Genomic DNA, 24,602 nt, shown 5'->3' with positions numbered 1-24,602 from the left:
CTTTTATTGTTTTTGTTTTACTTATTGTATTGTAAAGTGCTTTATTATAGCCCTATAATAAATGCGCTATATAAATAAAATTGTATTGTATAAAATTATTTAGGTCTTACTTAGAGGAAAGGAGTTACTTTGTGACCATTGGAAGTTTTAAATCAGATGGGATGACCATGACATGTGGGGTCCGTCAAGGGTCAGTCCTTGGGCCCCTTCTGTTCAGTCTGTAGATGTTACCTTTGGGTCAAATGCTTCAGAACACCAATGTTGGCTATGACAGTTATGCAGATGACACACAGCTACTGTATATATATCCATGTCCCCAAATGACACCAGTTCAATCAGCGTATTGTGTCACTGTCTAGAACAAATTAACAACTGGATGAACCAACTAGTGTTGTTCCGATACAGTTACTGGTCTCGAGTGGTATTCCGATACCGCATTAAAACTCTGGTATCGGATCGGCCGGTACTAACAAAATGCAGATGCCGGTTATCGATACTGGTATGATTATTTGAACACTGCGCGCATATTTGAGAGCCGCATGTGGAAGGAAAATACGAGGAAAAGCCTTATCCATTATTAGAGTTATTTGCCATCGGTGTACTTATGTCTAGTTTGGTGAAAAAGGTCGGTATAAGGACATACATCGCCACATTGGAGGCAGTTGCTTGTGGGGACTTTGATGCTATCAAGAGCCTGCAATTACTTTGGGGGCATGTCGGCTGGATCTTTGTCTCGTAGCAATGTTGCTTTTGTTTGACACAGTACATCGATCAATAGTTTAATGGTGTAAAACATCTTTCATGAAATGGTTTGTGTCCAGATAAACTCGTCTTTATGACCCGTTTAAGCTTTTCTAGCTCGCCCTAGCTTGCTAACTGCTAACAAAGAGACGAGTTTGTTTACAACACATCACTCAGCAAAATGTTTTATGATGTTCCATCAACGCATATGAAATTTGTATACCTATATAATTAACGGATTAATGTTGAACAACAGTGCAAAGTGAATCTTGAATGAAAAGTAAAAAGAAAACAATAACTGATATAAAGTCATCAGATCATAACCTTATATGTTATGATGGTGTTAAGTGGTCACGTTGAAAATTTGACAGCCATTGTGCGCGTCTGCTTTCAAACAACTTTGTTTTTGCCTCTGGTGAATTTGAATCACTGAAGGTATCACAAAATAAAATCTCAAGTTGACCGATTAGAGCAACCACAAACAGCACAGGTGTTAACCATTTTTAGAAACACATAACGGACTTCTGTTATCCCACTCACTCGACCGCCTGCCCCTCTGCAGCATACAAATGTGACGTCACACATTTGGGGGTTGGTTAGAATCACTGAATATATTCTATAAGTACAAATGCTGCAACTTGCTTTATTACAAGTACATTCATGTGAATACAGTATGTACCCCATGTCTCACTCTCACAAGCACGAAGAGCTATAAAAAAAGGCTGTTTATTCAACATATGTATTTTTGTGTGTATATGTTACTACAGATACTTAGCAAGTGATGATTTAAATATGAATAATTTTATATTCAAGTGAGTGCAATTCTTTACAAAAAAATTGCGCTTATTTGGGATTTTTTCCAAACGTAACGCATCGGCCTATACTGCACAGCCAGGTAGCGGAATCGCTAGCGGGGCCAAAAAGTGGTATCGGAACAACACTAGAACCAACATTTCCTCCAAAACAAAACAGCTATTTGTTTTCGGCAATAAAGAAAGAGGATTGCTGTTAGAAAACACCTGGAGTCACTGTCTTTAGAAACCAAAGACCAAGTCCAAAATCTTGGTGTACTGATAGACTCAGACCTGACTTTTAGCAGTCATATCAAATCAATCCCAAAACAGCCTTTTAGGGGGGCGCTGTTGAGCGATGGAATAGTAAGATGTGTTTTACACAGCTATGCAAACTCTCACTCTATTTAAACACTAAACGGAAGCAAATCCGTGATTTGAAACTGTGGGACGACGTCTGAAGATTTACGAATAAAGACTATAACTCATTGGCGGCACGGTGGTCGACTGGTTAGCACGTCCGCCTCACAGTTCAGAGGTCGCGGGTTCGATCCCGGCTCCGGCCTCCCTGTGTGGAGTTTGCATGTTCTCCCCGTGCCTGCGTGGGTTTTCTCCGGGCACTCCGGTTTCCTCCCACAGTCCAAAAACATGCATGGTAAGTTGATTGGATACTCTAAATTGCCCCTAGGTGTGATTGTGAGTGCGGATGTTTGTCTCTGTGTGCCCTGCGATTGGCTGGCAACCAGTTCAGGGTGTCCCCCGCCTACTGCCCAAAGACAGCTGGGATAGGCTCCAGCACGCCCCGCGACCCTTGTGAGGAGAAGCGGTACAGATAATGGATGGATGGACTATAACTCAAGCGGAAAACATACGATGTCTAAAAAAGGAAAACTTCGAAAAAATGACCAGCCAGATGCAGGCCCCGACTTATCCTCGGACGCAAGTGACACACTTATTCTGGAAGAGAAGTGCAATGCGTCTGACCCTCCAAACCGTGAGATACTGGCCACTATCGCTGCTCTCCGTGGCGAAATTGCCTAAGTTAGAGATGATATATGCGCCTCCATTGATGTACCCATACAGACTGTAAGCACCGAACTGAGAGGCGAATTGGCTATAATGAAAGAGGGCATGCTAACTTCGATCACCGCACTCTAAAGTACTTCGGCTTCACAAAGTAAAACGATTGGCGAGCTAGAGAAATCTGTCAAAACCTACTCCGACAACATCACTACCCTCCAAACCCAAGTTGCCCGACTGAGCGCCAAAGTGGATAAATTGGCCGGAAAATGTGAGGACTTGGAGGGGCGATCTAGGAGGCACAATATTCGGCTCATCGGAATTCCCGAGGGAGCAGAAGGATCCGCGCCACGGGAATTTGTAGCGGGGTTGCTCCAGAGCCTGCCATCATTGGATGATAAACCCCTTGTTGATCGAGCACACAGGACCCTCCAGGGAAGACCCGACCCTTTGTGCTGAAGCTAGATTATTATCACGTGCTTGAAGACATCCTACGAAAGGCTGGCGCGATGAAACTACTACAATATAAGGGCAAGAGAATTCAAATATTTCCGGATTACCCTCTAGCGGTGGGTAAATGATGAGCATTATTCAAGCGTGCAAGAGAAATCCTTCGAGGCAAGTCTGGTGTCAGGTATGGCTTGATCTATCCCGCCAAACTATTGATCACACACAACGGTGTACAGACTTCCTTCATGGACCCTAAAAAGGCCGAGGAATATGCGGAGACTTTCTGCTGGAGAGTCATCAACAACTATGATGGATGATTAAATCGCAGGACTTGAGTAAGTTTGGCATACTTGCAATCTACTTAGTCTTAATGAGAATTTCTGTATGATCGCCATTGCTGTCATCTTCAAATACATTTATGTAGCACCACACATAATTGATGTATTATAATGTTTATTCCTGTATTGGTATGGTTCCATATTTGCTTTATGGACATTCACAATTGAAGTCAGGTAACTACTAATTCATTATTTTTCCTATTTGATTTCTTACAAGGGTTGTTTGATAACTTTTACTTTTGGAAGTGTTTTTTGAAATTTTGGTTCAATCCTGGTGTTATTTGTGGTGTTTGTTGTTTACAAGATTAGTGTAACTTCTAAACTAAATACATAGGAGAGAAGTGGGGGAAGAAGGGGGTGGCAAGATAAGGGGAAAGAGGGATATAAAACAATCGATTTTTTCCTTTTTTTGCTGTTATTCTGAGTACCCTACATATACCACTATAGCCTATATATGTTTGTTAAACTTTGAATAATTGCTCATGATGACCCCCAGCCTTCTTTTAGTAAATGTTTGTATTCAAGTCTTTTAGTTAAAAGTACTTTTCTTTAACATTTTCATCTGGTTAGGATTACAACATATATTTGAAGCGTTTTATTGTGTGCATGTATTATTTGTATATGATGACCTGACCTATTTGTTGGAGTGTAGGTCCCCTTCATAGTGTTATACTATATATCCTTCACAAATTTAGGTTAATAGACAGCTACAACAGGTTACTAGTAAATACAGGGAGGTGTTTTTTTTTGTTTGTTTGTTTTTTTCTATTTTATAATATTTTGTTTTATCCTCTCAAGATTCGCACTACTCAGATTAGCTAGAGTGTTTTTGTTGAGTTTTGTTTTGTTTAGGGGGGTGATAATATGGGGTTGAGGTTGACTTGGGGATTGATAGAGGGGTGGGGAGTGGGATGCAAGGGATGTGAAGGCCTTACTATGACTGTCAATTTGAAATATCATGAATAAAGACACCAGGGGTATAAAAACTCTTAAATTCTCCAGTTGGAATGTGCGGGGTTTGAATAATCCAATTAAGAGAGTGAAAGTTCTGTAGCACCTTAAAACACTGACCTCAGACATAATGTTTCTGGAAGAGACATTTGAATCATAACTCGCATGGCAGACTCAGAACTATATGGATAGGAGAGATCTACCACTCGGCTTTTTCTTCTAAGGCAAGAGGTGTTGCAGTTTTAATTAAGAGGAATGTACCTTTTTTGCTGAAGGATACTATTGCAGACAAAGAGGGTCGCTATATAATAGTTCTGGGAGAAATTTATAATACTTCTGTCACTTTTGTGTACTATGCCCCTAATTTTGATAGTCCTGCCTTTTTTTAAATTTTTGGTTTAATATCAGATATTTCACAAACTAATTTAATAATCGGTGGGTAATTTAATACTGTTTTAGATGCATATTTTGATCGTTCCTCCTAGGAGGGCTCCCAAGAATGCTTTATCTGAATTCTTGAATTCGAATATTTTAGACATTTGGAGGATAATGAATGCTTCGGGTCGGGATTATTCGTTTTATTCACAAGTGCACAATTTTTAAAGTAGGATCGACTACTTCTTAGTGCAGGGGTGTCGAACTTCGGTTCCCGAGGGCCGCTTTCCTGCCTGTTCCTGCTGCAACACGCCTGTTTCAAATGATCAACTCATCAGCAAGTTCTGCAGGAGCCTGATATAGATCCAGATCATTTGAATCAGGTGTGTTGGATGAGGAAACCTCTAAGACATGCAGGAGGGAAGCCCCGAGGACTGGAGTTTGACACTCCTGTCTTAGTGGATGCCAGGCTTGTGCCCTACGTCTTGTGTGTGTACTACCATAGTATTGTGATTTCTGATCATAGCCCACTTTCTTTTTCAGTATGTTTAGAAGATCTGGATAAACCACATAATTCTTGGAAGTTCAGTACACATCTCCTTATGGATAAAAAGTTCGTTGAATATTTGGAGGATCATATTTCCCTTTATTTTGAGATGAATGATACTCCCGAGGTTAATTCATCTATTCTTTGGGAGGCATTCAAGGCCTATATTAGAGGTAATATAATCTCTTTTGAAGTGTCAAAGAAAAGAGAAAATAGGGCTAAATTAAAAGATTTGGAGGAACAAATTAAACTTTTGGAAAATGAAAATGCCCAATCCCCATCTATAGCTCTACATAGAAAGATAATGTTGAAATGTGAGTACATTAAATTATGTCAATGAAAATAAGCAAAATGTTCCTGTATGCTAAGCAGAAGTTCTTTGAATTCGGTGACAAACCACATAAACTGCTGGCACGACAACTTAAAAAAATGGAAAACGATAAAACAATATATTGAATAAGGGCCAGTGATAATACAATACTTACAAAACCAAGATATATAAATAATAGATTTAGGGAATTCTACTCTGATCTATTTACCGCCAAGTCCACTTCAGACTCGGAATCTATTGCTGCATTTCTAGATGGATGTGACCTCCAAAAGTTGAGTGCTGAACAACGTGATTTATTGAATTCAGAACTAACATGCACAGAGATTCAGATGGCTATTGCCTCATTGAAAAGTAATAAAACGTCAGGATTGGATGGACTTCCAGGAGATCTGTAACAATATAGTGGACAGTTATCTCCTTATCTATTAAGAGTATTCGAACATGCCTAAACAACAGGTACTTTACCGCCGACCCTGACTGAAGTAGTGATAACAATGATTCATAAGAAAGGGAAAGACCCACAAGAGGCAAGTGCTTACCGCCCCATTTCTCTCCTGAATATAGATGGGAAAATATTCGCCAAAATATTGGCTAATAGATTGAGTCCAGTGCTTGGGTGCCTGGTTCATCCGGACCAGACAGGGTTTATAGTAGGGATGGGAATTTCGACTAATTTACCCGCCCACTAGTCGCAAATAAAATTTGAGACTAGTCTATAAGGAAGAAAACTTGAATTTGAATACATATTGAATTCAAAGTTTAAAATGCAAATGTTGTGTGTATTTAGGGGCTATTTTAGCCCAAACATTCACGACAGTTTGTTAATTTAAATTCTATTGATGTAACAACAACTGACTGAATGAAGGTGAACAATTGAAAGACAAATACATTTCTGATACATTTTCCAATGCAATACATGGCATTTATTATGAATAATGTCATGAGTAATGGTACCGACTCCCAGTCCAGCAGGGTCTCATTCGCTAACACCATGTTAGGCTGGGTTCACACCGCGGGCAAATGCGACCCAGCTCGGATTTTTTTGCCCATATGCGACCTGTATCTGATTTTTTTATGACAGTCCGAACGGCTCAATTCCGTTTTTTTCAAATGTGACCTGGGTCGCTTTCATATGTGGTCCTAGATCGGATACGTATCCGATCTTTTCCAATGCGTTCGCGGTCTGAACGGCCAGGTCGCATATACTGTATACGACATTGACGAGCAAAAGATGCGCTCCACGCAAGTCAACACTATTGACTTTATATTTTACTTTAATTTAATCCCACTTGAAACGTGAAGCATAAAGTGGACATTTATGGCGATCGTAGTAATTCAGCCACGGCTGAGATAGATTGATTTTTTACGCACGGTTATGACGTGACGTCATCGTTAGTGATGTCTCCATGAAATGAGATAAAGCCTCGCCTCATAATTTCCCCCAAATACTGTATTTATTTCTACCTGCTACCTAATCGCTTGAATGCCCGACACGCTGGACCACATTTACTTCCGCAAATACAACGTCTGGTGTGACGTCGTCTCTGATGTCGCGCAGGTGGGCCACTTTGACGATGCATGTGTTCATACAGCAGACAAGACAGAGGTCGCATTTTTAATGTAATATGAACGCTTACACAAAAAAATAGGATTTTTTAGGGGGGGAGGGAGCAATTCTCTCTCTTGGTGCTCAACATGTTTATAGAGGCCGAGGCAGAGGCGTGTGGAACAAGATGCGTGGTACTTAATGCCGCGTTTAACCGACTAGTAAAATACAAAACGTTTAATAAATCGGAGACGGTTAAACGGTTAAACTACTAGTCGCGCACATCCCTAGTTTATACCTAATAGAAGCTCTACTTCTAACCTTAGGCACCTCTTTAATGTCATGTACACTAAGAGAGGTTCGTCCACTGATCTGGCATAGTTGCACTTGATGCTGAAAAGGCGTTTGATCAGATTGAGTGCCATTATTTATTTAAAGTACTTGACAGATTCAATCTTGGAGCTACGTTTCTGTCACTTGTAGGACTGCTTTAAAAAAATCCTACAGCACAAATACTAACTAATCGAGTACTTTCGTCTTCATTTAAATTGTGCAGGGGCACCAGACAGGGCTGCCCCTGCACAATTTCCCCTTTAATTTTCACACTGATTATTGAACCATTGGCTCAAAGTATTAGGATTGACCATCAGATACATGTTATAGATACAGATACAGATATACAACTAACAATACCATTAATAAAATATCTCTGTATGCAGACGATATACTTCTCTATATCAAACACCCACAGATTGCTATTCCGGCACTCCTTGATAAAATTAATCTCTTTGGAATCTTCTCAGACTACCGAATAAACTGGACAAAAAGTGTCTTAATGCCAGTTTGTATGGATGATTAGTCACTCCTGCTTGATCTCCCATTTCGATTTGTTTCAGATGAATTTACGTATTTAGGGATAGAAGTAACAAACATCTTTACATGGAAGGGGTACTTGCTTCATTTTCTCAGCTACAACAGAAATTCGGGTTAGGCAGTAGTAGTTTCTTTAATTATTTGCAAATTAAACATTATATTTGTACACAGTTGAAAGACTTAACGATTGATCCCAATTCATTGATAGATGATTGTCTGAAATTGCAACCGAACGAGTCAAAATTAATAACTCGTATCTATACTGTTCTTCTGTCTTTAAGATCCCCCCCCGATTCATTTACACAAATGCAAATGGGAGAAAGAGCTTGGTGAATATATCCCAAATGATTTAAGGAACAAGGCACTCGAGAATATTAATACATGTTCATACAATTCAAGTCATTGTTTTATTCAATTTAAGATTATGTACATGCAGCATTTTACAAAGAACAGGTTACATAATATTTATCCTGATACCTCTCCCACATGTGACAAATGTAGGGTTTCTGTTGCAACCCATTTTCATAGTTATGTAACCTGTCTGAAGGTTTATAACTTTTGGACTGATGTATGTGATATTATGTCTCAGGTCATTGGGATTGAGATTGAACCGGATCCTCTACTCCTTGTCCGTGGGATATCTGAGGCTTTTAAGACTTTGAGCAAACCCCAACAATGCTTTGTCTCATATGGGCTCATAATAGCAAAGAAGCAGATTCTTATGTTATGGAAAAGTACAAAGGTTCCTGCATCTGGAGAGGATAAGATATATTGTGAATGGCAGACCCCAACAATTTGAGACAATAATGCAACCCCTTAAGTTATATCTTGATAATGTAAGTGCTGTTTGACTGTCGTGTGAATGTAGATTCTAGACAGTTGATTGGTCTTCTTTCCTTGTAGGGAGGGTGGGGAATGGGTTAGTATTTGAGTCAATCTGTTTAACTGTTTGGCTGTTTTCGTTTGTTTATTTTGTTCTGCTCTTGTTTACTTCGCTGTGCGAGTACTCTTATTGTTAATGTTGGCCAAGCTGTCATCAATGCTGGGCAACCCGGACCACCCCCTCCAGGGCACCCTAACAGCACTCCATAGCACCTTCAGTGACAGACTGTTACACCCTCGCTGTGCAAAGGAGAGATTCCGCCGTTCCTTCTTGCCTGCTGCTGTCAGACTCTTTAACAAGAACATTGTGTAGTCTCTACAAACTGGCGGTCATTAGTGCAATTGTGCAGTCCTGCACCTGAGCTCATATCGTGCAATACCCAATATTCCCCACTACTGTAATACCGTGCAATACTCAACATTCCCCACTACTGTTAGTCTAGTTTTATTTTTATCCAATGCTGTTCCTTACATTTCACTACAGCACTGCAGCACTGTCACTTAGAGTATTTTTTCCTCTGTACTATGTACAGGCCGAAATGAGTGTTCCTCATATTTTTTATGTAGATGTAGGTTGGTGTGTATACACATGTGTATATACACATGTTACTGCGTATATCTACATAGGTTTGATTCTAAATGTTTGCCGTCAATGTTATACATTAATGGCCACATTATGCCGCCGCCCCTGTGTGACCTATATCTTTGCTACTGTAACAACGAAAATTTCCCCACTGTGGGATCAATAAAGGCATTCTTATCTTATCTTATCTTATATTGAAAGTATGTACAGGACGCATTGAAAAGTCCAATAAAAAGACATGTAAAAAAATAAAATAAAACAGCCTTTTACCAGCTGAAAAAAATATCCAGACTGAAGGGTTGCATGCTCCAAGCAGACCAGGAAAAACTTATCCATGCTTTCATCGCCAGTCAACTTGATTATTGTAACGGTCTTCTTACTGGTCTCCCTCAAAAGAGCATCAAACAGCTGCAGCTCATTCAGAACGCTGCAGCGTGGGTTCTTACCAGAAAAAAGAGATCGGAACATATTACTCCAGTCCTAAAGGCTTTCCACTGGCTCCCAATTAACTGTAGTATAGATTTTAAAATTTTGCGACTGGTCTGTAAATCACTGGATGGTTTGGGTCCTGAATACATTAATGAAATGTTGATTGAATATAAACCCAGTAGGGCTCTGAGATCTGCAGACTTGGGTCAATTAGTGGAGGTTTAGAGTTCAAAGTAACCATGGTGAAGCTGCATTTAGTTATGCTGCACACAAATGGAATAAGCTGCAAACAGAAGCGAAGTCAGCCCCGAGTGTAAATGCTTTTAAATCCAGGTTAAAAACTTTGCTTTTTTTCCCATACCTTTGATTAACAATTTTAAATCATTTTTTTCCTTTTATATATTTTAGAAACTCACTTTTATTTCTTTATTTTTAAATGTTTTTAAAGTTTTCTGCTAATCTGTTTAAATGTTGTAATTGTGTTAGCTACATTTGTTTTCTCTACTATGCTTTTGAATGTTGTGTTTGTAAATACTTAGCTGACCCGTTGTCCAAAGCTGAGCCATGATTGGTCGTTACCTGAGCCCTGAGCAGTTGTGATGTCATTTTCAGTCGACTGAAGTGACAAAAGTGACAAAAGATACTACCCTGGTAGTTTGTGTCACACTTGTGTCCACACACAAAAAGGTTTCCGGGGTGGAAAGCTCCACCAGGAACCACCTGAGTACCACCTAGCCACCAGGGTCTTCGGGTACCTACCCGGACCTTTTTGAGTGGGCGTTCAGCGCTGACGAACGCTGATTGGTTGGTTGAACTTGGTGGTGTGTTATTATGGACGCGCACGACTTCAACCGCCATTAAAAAACTTAGCGTTAGTGTGTGTGTAGCATATTTCACTTTCAATGTCATCACTCCTAATATACTGCAAGAATTGAAGGAGGGAAAAAATTGGATCGGTAGACGGATGATTATGTACAGTCTCTCCTAAACATTTATAGGGACGAGGACATCCAACGAAACTTTGAATCGATCACGAGGAATGATAAAGTTAATCAATTTATCACGACGAAGCTGGCTGAGCCGAATATTAACCATACTACCAAACGAGTCCGTGCAAAGCTGAAGAAGCCAAATCAAGACTACAAAAAACTCAAGAACCAAAATAGCCGCAGTGGGAACAATAGAAAAGTTGACAAATGGTAAGAGCGACTAGACGTAATCCTTGTCCACCGTCAAGGGATACACGCGTGGGTGACAAAGAACTCTGCAACCGCATACTGGAAGCCATGTGCAATGATTCAGCGGCAATAGCCAAAGGTAAATACAAAATAATCCCATAAATACTTATTTAGGTTGTTGCCTTTTGTAGCGCTTCTCCATTTTGTGGCATATTTTTCTTTTGACCGGCAACTTTCCTGCTGGTGTTACTTTACTGAGACACATATTGGTTAAAATCCAATATTGTGTTAAATAAGTGCCATATTTTCCGGACTATAAGTCGCTCCGGAGTACAAGTCGCACCAGCCATAAAACGCATAATAAAGTAGAAAAAAAACATATATAAGTCACATGGTAGTATAAGTCGCATTTTTTAAGGACATTTATTTGATAAAATCTAACACCAAGAACAGACATGTCATTTGAAATTTAAATGACGAACAATTTAAAATAAAAATAGAAATAGAGACAACAACAGGCTGAACGGTATGCTTACGTTACATTACACAACGGCCCCCTCCACCACCCGGATGCCAAGTTGCCTCCGTCGCGTAACGCTGATAAATGTGTCCATATAAATCAAAATAATAAAATTGTGCGCTTAGTACACATCATTTCCACCGACCTACAATGGTAACATTTAGCTTACATTCACACATACAATTATAAAATACAATTTGATTTATACAGCGCATTTCATAATAGCTAGAGCTGTAACAAAGCACTTTACAAACAATACAATAAATAGCACAAAAACAATAAAAGGCTGTGATACATGTATTAATAAATATTGACATAAATAATATATAAATATAAATAAAATATAAATAATGAAGCCAATAAATTGACATAAAACACTATATATAATTGATACCGGAAAAGAGACGAAAATTTCAGGTCCGATCAAAAGCCAGAGAAAAGAAATGTGTCTTCAACAGGGTTTTAAAAATGGACAGAGAGGGGGCTTGCCTAACAACCAAACCAATGGGAGGTCATTCCAGAGGGAAGGACCAGCAGTTGAAAAGGCTCGATCCCCTCTGAGGCTGCTCTTGGTCCTCGGCACCTCGAGCAGCGCCTGGTCCGCAGACCTGAGGCTGCGGGAAGGTGCGTAGGAGTGGAGGAGCTCAGAGAGGTACGCCGGGGCCAGGCCATTTAATGACAAATAAGAGAATCTTAAATTGAACCCTAAAATGCACTGTGAGCCAGTGAAGGGAGGCCAGATTTGGTGTTATGTGCTGCATCCTCCGAGCTCCAGTTAGTAGGTGGGCAGCAGAATTTTGGACCAACTGGAGACGTTTGAGGGAGGACTGGCTGACTCCGAAATAAAGTGCATTGCAGTAATCTAGCCGAGATGTAACAAAGGCATGGATGACTGTTTCTAAGTGCTGATGGGAAAGGAGGGGCTTTACGTAATCCAGCTGTCTAAGGTGAAAGAAGCTTGACTTTACAACAGCACTGATTTGCTGGTCCAATTTAAGATCACTGTCCATTTTGAAACACAAGTTTGAGACTGTTGGCTTTAGATATGAAGCCAGGGGGCCCAGGACAACAGGGTGGGATGGAGACGAGCCGCCATAACTTCTGTTTTCTTTTCGTTGAAATATAGGAAACTTAGTGACATCCAATCTTTGGTGTCCTCTAGGCAGGACAAAAGTGGTCTTAAGGAGGAAGTCTCTTATATCTGTATATCTATACATGATATAACTGTATATCATTTCACCTAAAGAAAAATAAAGATAAATCCTTAAAGCTATTAAAATGCATGAATAATTTAAACAGTTAAATCCTAATAGTTTGTTAAATGAGGAATTAAAATAGTATGATAAAAAGGCAATTTGACTTTCTATCAATACATCTACTTGCCGTGCCTGTGGTCTTACACACACGTACGGAGCGGAGAAGACAACAGATGGATAATTACGACCGAATACAAAAATACTTTTGGAGACTTGGAAACATTCTACATGGTCGGCGATAAATAAAAAACTTATTTAATCGATCTACGACCGTTTTGGTGAGTTTAAAATTATCTTACCGTAACTTTCTTGTAACGCTACATGTGTGGATGTTAGCTAAATGTTACCATCGTAGCTCGGTGGAAATTATGTGTACCAAGCGCACAATTTTATTAATTTGATTTATATGGACACATTTATTTGCGTTACGCGACAGAGACAACTTGGATTCCAAGAGAGGAAGGACTTATACTCCAGTGCGACATGTTTTTTTTTTCCTCCTTTATTATGGATTTTACGGCTGGTGCAACGTATAATCCGGAAAATACGGAATCTATCTTCTTCATCGCTAATTTTAGATGTATCTTCATAGCTGAGTGACCCTTAAATAAGTGTTGCCACCTCTCCCTTGTATTTATATTTATCCGACGAAGAGATCACGAACTTGAAACACTTTTTTCTTAGCCTGAGATGATCCATATGGCCCATATGTGCCTCTTGGAGTAAGGCAATCTGGGCTCTTTCTTTCTTTAGTTTAGATAATATCTTGCTCTAGCTTTGTTCACATTCAGAATTCCATTCCCAATAAAAGAAACAACTTTCACTTGTTCACTCTGCATTCGATTGTAACACCAGAGCTGGGCATACCGCCTAGGTGTTGGACCAGTCCGCCTATCCAACCATTTTGGCAGCGATAAAACGATAGACGGGCAACTTTAAAAAAATTAGTTGGACTAAGCATAATCGGAAGCCCATTTTTTTCCCTCGCCCCCACCCCCTTGGAATCGACAGAAAGCTCCACTTCTTTGCTTTCAGAATTCGTTTGAATTACGTTGCTAGCTTAAATGGTTCAAGAGTTACGGTGATTTGAAAAACGTGTGTCACCTCTGGAAGGTGCTAAAAGAAGACGCATTTAGTCCACGGTGACGCTGTGAGTCTTTCGTTTCAAATATCACCCAGTGATTAAAGTTGAAATTTTTATCCTAAAATTGGTTTACCTTAACTGCATTTTAGCCAAATGTACAATCCTAGTGGATGAATGCACTTAAACCCTTGTTGTTGATGTGCAAAGCAAAAGAGTGTTAATACTTCTGCTGTTGTTCCTGCTTCTTCTTCGTTGTCGTCATCATCTTCTCTTTTTTTAACACGACGAAGAAGAAGAAGAAGAAGCAGCAGCAGCAGAAGCTCTGTCACTGAAAGTAATCATGGCAAGTTAACTTTCAATTTCGACATTAAGGACCTTTGGATAAAATGCAACACGGGATTCTTAAGTTTAAGGGAAGCTGTTTTGAGACAAACTTTAACAAACATTTTATTTGCATTTGATATGCTGCGTTGATGCGGCGATGATGAATCCACCCACTCATTTGTCGATCTCGCACTGGGACCCGACATCATTTGTGTCTTCCATCCATCCATCTATTATCGATACCGCTTATCCTCACAAGAGTCGCGGGGCGTGTTGGAGCCTATCCCAGGTGTCTTCGGGCAGTAGGCAGGGGACACACTGAATTGGTTGCCAGCCAATCACAGGGCACACAGAGACAAACATCCACACTCACAATCACACCTTGGGGCAATTTAGAGAGTCCAATCAACTTACCAGGCATGTTTTTGGAATGTGGGAGGAATCGGAGTACCCGGAGAAAACCCACGCAGGCACGGGGAGAACTGTGAGGCGACCTGTGAACTGTGAGGCGGACGTGCTAACCAGTCAACCACCGTGCCGCCCCATTTGTGTCTTATTTCGTCCAAACCAAAAACAAAATATTCTAGTTCTCATCCCATCTGTATAGTTGCAGCTTCTCCTTGAATCGCATCACCTATCGATTCAGACGTTGATGCCTCCCCCCAGTCTGTTGCCACGACACGCACCTCCGCAGTTTCTCGCTAAGCATTGCCGGTGGCTTCAGCAATTTCACCGGGAACCCACGTCTCGCCATATCCACCACCTCATGCTCCACAGTTCCGTAGACATTCCGTGATCTTCAACTTGTTCTGTAGTTAACTTTATCCCTCCTGTTTTTTTTTAACATCATTGGTGCCCCCTTACAACTCTGCTTTGTCCTGTCGCTATAGATTAAAATCACTTTTATAATTTTCATCGGGAGCGCTCTGACAAAGCAGCCATTACTTTTGACCCGGAAAGTCCCGTTGTTCCCCAAATTTATAAAGCATTTATTTCAGCTTCCCTGGAATTTAACCCTTACCCTTTTCAACACTGCATGAGCTAAAAAGCCATACAAAGGTGAGTTTGTCAAATATGTAAGAGAGCTGGGGAGTGAGGGGGCAGAATGGGGAAGTTTATGTGCGCCTATATGTATAATGTGGCTAATTGCAGCACCCCTTTAAAAATTGTGGCTGTAGTTTTAATAAATGAATGCTTTAACATGATAATAGTCATTCTTATTGCAACTCTTAACATAAAGTATGTTCCCTGTAAAATAAAGTGAGTCAGATGGATGGTACCACCTCTGCCTCAATTTGAACCAGGAAACACCCAGGTTTGTTATAAGCGACGAACGAGCTCTGAGGAGAGTTTACGAGAAGACACAATACTGATTTATTGAATCTTCTTTCGTGGATTTTTTAATTACATTTATTATTTAATTTGGTCTTTTTTTAACGTCATCGGATTTATTCATGACACCTTAACTCCTAGTATCGACACAATAACTGAGTCGATTATTGTGCATCCCTAGATAATATACTAAGAACATAAAATTAATTATACAACATTATGTACAAACCCATTCCAGCCTTTCCATCAGGGTAAGTATAGACCTGGCCGTTGTTCTTAATGATCGGAAGACTGGCAGGGAGAGAAGATACCACCTCATCCTCGCTGTCCTCTGAGCTGGAGCTGCTGGTTGACTCTTCACTACAACTGTCATAGCCATCAAACATCCCAAATGAATCCCTCCGCTTACGTTCTGAACGTGGGGTGCGCTCAGCCTTCAATTAAAAAAAACAAACAACAAAAACAAAATCAGTTATCATAGTCAAAGACCATAAAGCACCAGAAATGTGTTCAAATTTTCAACTGCAGATCAACTTGACCCATTTATGTTAAAATATAGCGGGGTTAATAAGGGTGTAACGGTACATGTGGGTGTATTAATACGTTTTGGTATGGCATGTTACGTTTGGTCCACCTTGCATACCATTTCTGATCAGTTTTTATTATTAGCGCGAGCTTACGCACGGATGCTATTGACTGTTGCTCTTCACTACTCCACTCGCTTACTGTACGATGCATTCATGAACCTCGGAAACATCACAACTCAGCAACACACAAATCCGACCACAACATAGATAACCCAATTCGTGACAATATGCTGTTGAACATTTAAAGATTTCAATGCCTAAAAAGTGTATACAATTTCATAAAGACTTTTTAAAGTTACTGTATTTTGTCCATTATAAAAAGTGTTGCAATATAGTTAGCAATAATTGTAACTGTTATTGTATGTATTTTTTTAATCACAAAAACTGTATACATGTACTGTAATGACAACTTGTCTTTAACTTGAATACTTCGGTGTGTCATAGGCTGTTGCTGCTGAGTGTTTAAAGATTTCAATGTGTCTTAATAATTTACAAAATTAAGAGATCTTTATTGTTAGTGTATTTTTTATTCTGTTGTAATTTCTTAGAATATCACCCGAATGGTTCACTTTAATTTATTTTTTCTAAAAAAAAATGTACCAATTACTTGACATCTTTTCAAAATAAACATTTTAAAAAAAGTTTTTTTTGTACCCAAAACATACCGGACCGGAGTTTCCAAAAAAAACAAACTGAACCAAAATGTGATTTCGCGTACTCACCACACTCACCATTGCTACTAGGAATGCACGATGATGGAAAAAAATGACATAGCGATTTTTGGGGGAGTTGCGATATATATTGCGATGTTAAAAATAGATTTTTTACCAGATGACTTGAATAGATTTGTTTGGGAATAATTTGGTTAACTCACCATGACATCATTGTATTCATATAATATCATTTAATCCAGATTAAGGGGGTTCATCTGTGAATGATGATTGCTGTAATCAAAAGGGATCACAGCGGTATTAGCTCTGTAATATTATAGATTATTTAACATTGTATTTCACACTTCAATGTAAACAGCAGCAAAATATTAAACATATTTTAAACGAAAAAATAAAAAGAGCAGGTGCACTAGACCCTTGAGTCATTTCAAAAATTAGAAGAAATGTTTTTAGCCCATGGTTCATCAAAGCCATGCCCCAGTAAATTTGACCTAGGGCTACGAAAACTGGGACGCACGTGTAGCACCCCCAGACGTACAAAAAGTCTTTTGTCTTCATTCCTTTTTAACGAAGGATTCTGGGTTGTACGTTTCACCTACATCTGTGAAGATTTGGTGGTATATGTAACAGCCTAAGACCTACAAAGATAAGAAGATAAGAAGGCCTTTATTGATCGCACAGTGGGGAAATTTTCAGTGTTACAGCAGCAAAGGTATAGGTCACACAGAGACGGCGGCATAATGTAGTCATTAATGTATAACATTAACGGCAAACATTCAGAATCAAACCTATGTAAATATTCGCAGTAACTTTGTGTATCTACACATGTATACACACACCAACATACATCTACATATAAAGTATAAAGAAACACTCATTTTAGCCTGTACATAGTACAGAGGAAAAATACTCGAAGTGAAAGTGCTGCAGTGAAATATAAGGAACAGCATTGCATAAACAGAAAACTAGACTAACAGTAGTGGGGAATGTTGAGTTTTGCTCAATATAAACTGAGGTGCAGGACTGCACAATTACACTAATGTCCGCCAGTTTGTAGGGACTACACAATGTTCTTGTTAAAGAGTCTGCCAGCAGCAGGCAAGAAGGAGCGGCGGAATCTCTCCTTTGCACAGCGAGGGTGTAACAGTGTCACTGAAGGAGCTGTAGAGTGCTGTTAGGGTGTAAAATTTTGCCTTTTATAGAGGTCATATTTGAACTTACTACTCCTAGAGAATTCATCAGACTGTTTAATCTAAATATGTTTATGATGAAAATTTATTGAAAGCTTTCAATTTCATCGCACACTGTTGCCACGGCGATGCAATGATTATGAAGAAAATGATGCAGTTTTTGAGTGTCTAAACCTGTGCAAAAACTCGTGAAGATTGTGCACACACATCAGACATGGCATGAAAACAAAAACTGTAGAGATTTCATGTGCTTGTTTATAAAAATGTCTGTATAGACACATATTTAAGGAAGCATTCACGGTTCTACATTTTACCTATATCTGTAACAATTTTTCAGGTATTTTTCTTGATAAAATGAAAATAGCAAAAGTGATTCCAATTTATAAAAATGGCGATAAGCATATTGTGTCAAATTACAGACCTGTTTCTTTGTTACCTCAGTTTTCTAAAATACTTGAAAAACATTTTGTAGAAAGACTAGATGCCTTTGTTGAAAAATATTTGTTACTGAATGACCACCAGTATGGCTTCAGAAACAAGCCATCAACATCTCTAGCAGTGATGGCAGAAAATATAGCTACTGCAATTGATAAAAATCAATAAGCTGTCAGTGTATTTATTGATTTATGCAAAGCAATTGATACTATTGATCACTCATTACTTTTGCAGAAATGTGAACAATATGGCATAAGAGGTGTAGCAGAGCTGGGCAGTCCGTCCCTGGGCCGGACCGGTCAGAAACTCCGGCCTGGCCGGATGCCCATTTTTGGGGAGAGGGGGCCGCAGGTGACAAATTTTTAAAAATTGCTGGACTAAGCATGGCCGGAAGTGGATTTTAGTCCGACCCATTAATCGGCCCTCATGCGTTTGACGTGGTCGCGTGGCGGCCAAATTTCATCTCAGCCTAATCAGTGAAAGGGTTCTTTTTAGGCTTCTTTCTACTCCCACGTTGGTGCAACATTGATTCACGTGACCGACGCATTGTGCTGTTGGCGACAGGTCTGCAACACATGCCACGTACCCATCAGGAATTGTTGCTGCTCTGATCGGTCCATTATGTCACATGTTGCGATGACATACAGTTTCCCACACGGAAAGGAGAGAGAGAATGCAGCACGCAGCTCGTTGCTGCTGCAAAAGCAAACTATCCATCCATCCATTATCTGTACCGCTTCTCCTCACAAGGGTCGCGGGGCGTGCTGGAGCCTATCCCAGCTGTCTTTGGGCAGTAGGCGGGGGACACCCTGAACTGGTTGCCAGCCAATCGCAGGGCACACAGAGACAAACATCCACACTCACAATCACACCTAGGGGCAATTTAGAGTATCCAATCAACTTACCATGCATGTTTTTGGAATGTGGGAGGAAACCGGAGTGCCCGGAGAAAACCCACGCAGGCACGGGGAGAACATGCAAACTCCACACAGGGAGGCCGGAGACGGGATCGAACCCACGACCTCTGAACTGTGAGGCGGACGTGCTAACCAGTCGACCACCGTGCCGCCTACCAAAAGCAAACTAGTTTGGCAATAAATTAAATGCATAGTCGAGTCATCTCGGTCACTTTATGGTTGTAGCAGGTACGATATCCATTGTTGTCGCTGTCTCTTTGGAACTTAACTCAAAACAACTTCTGTCCGGGAGTATATTAAGCTGCACGCAGCATTCAAGTATGACGCTGCCACATCAAGGTGGAGTTCATGCACTTCTTCTGGCGTCTTCTACTTCTAGAAATACGCCGTACCAAACCAGCTGTGTATAGTGAACAGGGTGGGGGGAGTGATAATTTTTATGAATAAGGGTGGGGGGTTGCGGCCGGAAGGGTACCCAAGTCAAGGGTGGAGGGTCGCGGCCGGACCGGCAAAAAAGGGTCAAGTGACCAGCTCTGAGGTGTAGCATTTAAATGGTTATGCAGTTATTTAAGTAATAGGTTTCAATATGTAAAAATCAATAATACTGAATCACAGGGATCAGTATTAGGACCTAAATTGTTTTTAATTTACTTAAATGATATTACCACTGTCTCAAATATATTAAAATTTGTCATTTTTGGTGATGATACAAATTTATTTTGCTCAGGGAATAAAATGGAGCAATTAATACAAACTGTAGAAAAGGAATTGATTGCGTTAAAAAAAATGGTTTGATTGTAAGTTATCATTAAATGAAAATAAAACAAAATGTATGGTGTTTGGTGGTGTGCACCTTAACTATGGCATAAAAATAAATTTAAATGGTATTGAAATTGAGAGAGTCACTGAAATAAAGTTTTTGGGAGTAATTATTGATCATAAACTGTGTTGGAAGCCACAAATACACACACTAAACGTAAACAGGCTAAATCAGTGGCTGTTCTCTACAAAGTAAAAGATTTGTTAAACAAGAAAGCGCTTCATGTATTGAATTCTTCTCTTGTGTTGACTTGCCTGACATATTGTGCTGAAATTTGGGGCAATGTACATAAAACAAATATGGATGCTATTATTAAATTACAAAAAAAGACTATTAGAATAATTAACAAGGTTGGCTAGAGAGAATCAATGAATAAATTATTCATAGGATCTGTTATTTTAAAATTCATGGATATTGTGTATCTGAAGACATTGGAAATCCCTTTTCGTGTAAGAAAAAATTAAAATGTAAAATAATTGATGTGTATAGGGCCATTAATAAAATGTAAGATTAGAGATTAAAATTTGAGTGTATAGTATTTATTTATTTTCTTCTATTGAAATTCTAGGTGATTCATGGGACAGTATAGTATAGGCAATAATAAGCCTGGTGCTTCAGCCTATTCCTTTTTTTGGTTGTCAATTGATATTTGAAATGATTTGTGTATTTTTCTTTTCTGTATTATGCGTACAACCGAAAATAAACTATTCATTCATTCATTCATTCAAACTATACATTTAATGGACATGACTAGAAAAATAAATTGAGGCTCATAATATCATCTAGCATAGGATTACATATTGTGGGCTAATAAAAATGTTTTACAAAAACGTGTTTCAATATATTATTAAATTTATATAATGCACTGCCTTTATGCCTTACTTGGTTAGTTAAATATTTTAAGAATGTAATTACAATTTATTACAAAATATATTTTATTTATTTATTAACCATGGAAATGTTCAGGGGTTTTATCAGAAAAAAACTATATCAAATTGTAATATAAAAAGTAATATAAAATTTTCATTTTTTAGAATTAATTGTCCAAATGTTGGTCTGTCTAAATTGATTTTCAATCAAAGCAATCACATCGCGTCTCTACTCTTAACAATATTTTATTAAAAGCTTCTACACAAAAAAGATATGACCGACTTTATTTTATTTTTTTATAATTATATATTATTTTTTCATCTTCATAAATGACGAAACAAATACAAAACTCATTTGCATTTGGCGAATAGAATAGCTTAATTTTACCCCCTGGACAAGTTTTTAGCTCTGTATGTCAGTGACTGAAAGTTTACGACTGGGCTGGTAGAAGCTTTATACTAATTTCATTGACATTACAGTGAAGTGAACTGGTGAACGACATTATCACCTGTCGTTCTTGACAGAAGTCGCGGAACCAATCCGCATGGTTGTCCTTCAAATGTTTGTATAAATTTGACGTTTGCCTCCCTTGGCGATCGAGGCAGACTTTGTAGCACCGCTTGCACGGTGGTGTTTTTATGTTCAGTGGCTCGCCTTTGTCATTCGGTTTGAAGCCGAAGTACTTCCACGCCGTACTTCGGGTCCGCGTTTTATCAACGAGTACGGACTTTTCTTCAGCTGGCATCTCTGTTCCTTGTTGTCTTCCACCTGCTTTGTCTGACTTTACTTTCTCTGTCAGCATGTAAGAAGGCGGAGGTGCTTGGGCAACTACGTCACACTCGCTGGCCCGCCGTCTTAAAGAGACAGGCTCCAATTTACCAATTCAATAAAATGAAATAAAAGTATCATTTGTTTTTAAATGCTGGTATTGTACCATTTTAAAAACTCCAGTATTGTGATACTATACTGGTACCGGTAAACTGTCCAACCCTACTACCAACACGCCAGTGACACTGGCAAGTAGCACAGTAGGTCTTGCCTTACTTGAACCATTTAAAAAACCGTGAAAAAGGACTGCTTCCCGCACAAAACCTCTTTAGTATTTCTTGCGTTATTAAAGTGATGGTTGATGGTATGATGTCATTTTGTGTTATATTTGTAAATATTACTGTGCATCATGAATATTGCGTTGAAGCTTGATTTCAAGAAAATCGCAAATTAAATCGAAATATCTGTCAGAAAAAAATTCTTTTTTTCTTGAACTCATTCAGCCCTATCCTATACTAACACTTTGAGTGAAAAACAAAAATATTTATGAGTCATCATTCCAATGGTGGGTTTCCATAGCAACCACTTTTCAATAGTGCCATTGATTTTCAAGAAAAGTCACCATGGACAATAAAAAACAGTTATACAATAAAGGCGGCATTACATCTGTTTCAAAATATTGACGAGGCAAGACTAAGGATGATTGAGACACTGGGTCTGGGGAAAAGCTGCCTACCCGCAAGCGGAGAGGAGCCATGTTTCCCGCTACACTGGAAGCTGCGACACAGTTCAAGGTAAAAAATATTGACGGTTAGATGTAATAGAGTCGTGACATCTTTGGCGAGGACAACAGGCTCTGTCTTAAGCTCCACCACCTAACCCTCACCCATCTGCCTCACAGGGGGAAGAACATTACTGTGTGGACTCTGGTGGTCCCGGGAGAGGAACTACATTACATTAAAAGTCTAGATACAATACAGAATACCTTTACTAGCTACTCAAACAACAAATAATAATCATTTTAGTTGATGACGTCACTGTCAGAGGTCAAGCTATCAAAATGGTGACTCTGGGAGATCTCATAGATAGAGTGAAAATTCGGTAGAGTAAATGTTTTAAAAAAAAAAAAAAAAAAAAAAAAAAAAAAAGGGAGCGACCCCTGATGTTTTTGAGTGGGTTAGGGACTCACGGTTAGGGTTTGCTCACATCAGCGGTGAGCTCCGCTAAAGTCTCCCCCGCACCGGAGGTTCCAGTGCCTTATGGCATCGAACGCTGCATGCACAGAGTCCATTTGCTATACATTGATATTCTGTTGTAGAAGTTAAAACTATTTGAGCAGTATGAGCAAAACCATTTTCTCAACAACGATGACAAATATTACTTGGAATCTAGCTCCGGTCAGTTGCCGGTCACTGCAAAATAACCCCGCGTAAAGTAAAATATTGACTTGTGTTTTACTAAATCGCAGTTGCTGAACACAAAGTGTCCTCGTCTTAGCTTAACATTAAACATCTTCGCTTCCTGCTTTTTGCAACACAGGTGACACCAGTGCTTAAATTGCTCAAATATTTTCATAAAGTCTCAAAGAAATACTACACTGTGTCTGGTAAGTAACTGTTATCTCAACGTCCACAAGAACAAAAATAAATAAATAAATAAATGCAAAATAAACGCCAAACGACAAAACAACGCTAAGTAGCATTAGCATAGCCTGCTAGCGGAAATCTTCTGAAATAATTGTTTCTCACCATAATTTTCATTAAACAAAAACATCTGCACCAAAGTTTCAGGGGTTGTGCGGTTGTATTATACATCTCTCGCAATGTTAAAAAATAATTTAAATATCTGATATACAGCAGAGCCAGTAAGCTAGCTTCAGTATATAAAACAACAAAGGATCCTCAAAAGTAACCCAAGGAATTAGCTAGTAGGCTTACAGCCCGAAATGCTTTCTTGCACTTACCAAATCCCGTGTGTCTTCCATTAGCCCCTCATATAGATGACCTTGTCTTAACTAGCGCATCCACTCTTAAATGAAGCCAACGGTGCTTGATAATTTGAGATTCGAAAGCGCAAAGCCTCAGCGAAGACTAGAAACCAAACAGGATATCAACAAATTACGGTGGCTTCTGCGCATGCGTAACTTTAACCTACTTTCGTGTGATTGGTCAAACTGAAACGTTGTTAAAATAATGATAAATTTGTGTGTTGAACGAACTATTTTATTTAAAATAAAATCAACAAAAATAATTTAATGCCGAAATATTACAGCCAATCAAAAATGCACAAGATCCGGCTATCGCCGGGTATTATGACACATAATCCAAGACAGAACAATATGCTTGAACAACACAGTTTCTCCTGCTGTTCACAAGGAATTACTTACTACTAGAGTAGGATGCCATGCCCAAAAATCACCATTTCTTTCCTACACCACATAATGCAGTACATCAGGGCACTTTCTCCTAGTACAACCAACGTCTTGCGATTACTCTTTATTACCTGTTCAATATCGAAGTTACTCATTTATCGAACCATGATTCACAAAAAGATTTTGAATTTTTAGTAATCCACTGTTTATCTCCTTCATAATCCTTATGCCTACCATAATTTAAAATTATAGTGACCAAACGCGGCGGCACGGCCTCACAGTTCAGAGGTCGTGGGTTCGATCCCGGCTCCGGCCTCCCTGTGTGGAGTTTGCATGTTCTCCCCGTGCCTGCGTGGGTTTTCTCCGGGCACTCCGGTTTCCTCCCACAATCCAAAAACATGCATGGTAAGTTGATTGGATAC

The 24,602-nt window shown here is 39.3% G+C and overlaps 1 protein-coding gene across 2 annotated transcripts in view; it reads right to left on the bottom strand.

Annotated features, from left to right (window-relative positions):
- The window catches only part of mbtd1 (mbt domain containing 1), a 142,931-nt gene extending 119,010 nt beyond the window's left edge, over nucleotides 1-23,921 (bottom strand). Inside the window, exons 1-2 of one of the 2 annotated variants that reach the window (XM_086015947.1) lie at nucleotides 23,773-23,921; nucleotides 15,781-15,985 (exon numbers count right to left, since the gene is read on the bottom strand). In XM_086015947.1, the coding sequence (XP_085872073.1) occupies nucleotides 15,781-15,985; nucleotides 23,773-23,793 (226 nt within the window). In that variant the 5' untranslated portion in view covers nucleotides 23,794-23,921. The remainder of the gene's footprint in view (nucleotides 1-15,780; nucleotides 15,986-23,772) is intronic. The other variant, XM_086015948.1, reaches the window with a different exon arrangement.
- Nucleotides 23,922-24,602: the final 681 nt, after the last annotated feature.

Source organism: Filicampus tigris, chromosome 19 (assembly GCF_054856515.1).
Source record: "Filicampus tigris isolate MCC_2025a chromosome 19, RoL_Ftig_1.0, whole genome shotgun sequence".
Taxonomy (NCBI): Eukaryota; Metazoa; Chordata; class Actinopteri; order Syngnathiformes; family Syngnathidae; genus Filicampus; species Filicampus tigris.
This window is presented reverse-complemented; position numbering and strand designations above follow the sequence as displayed.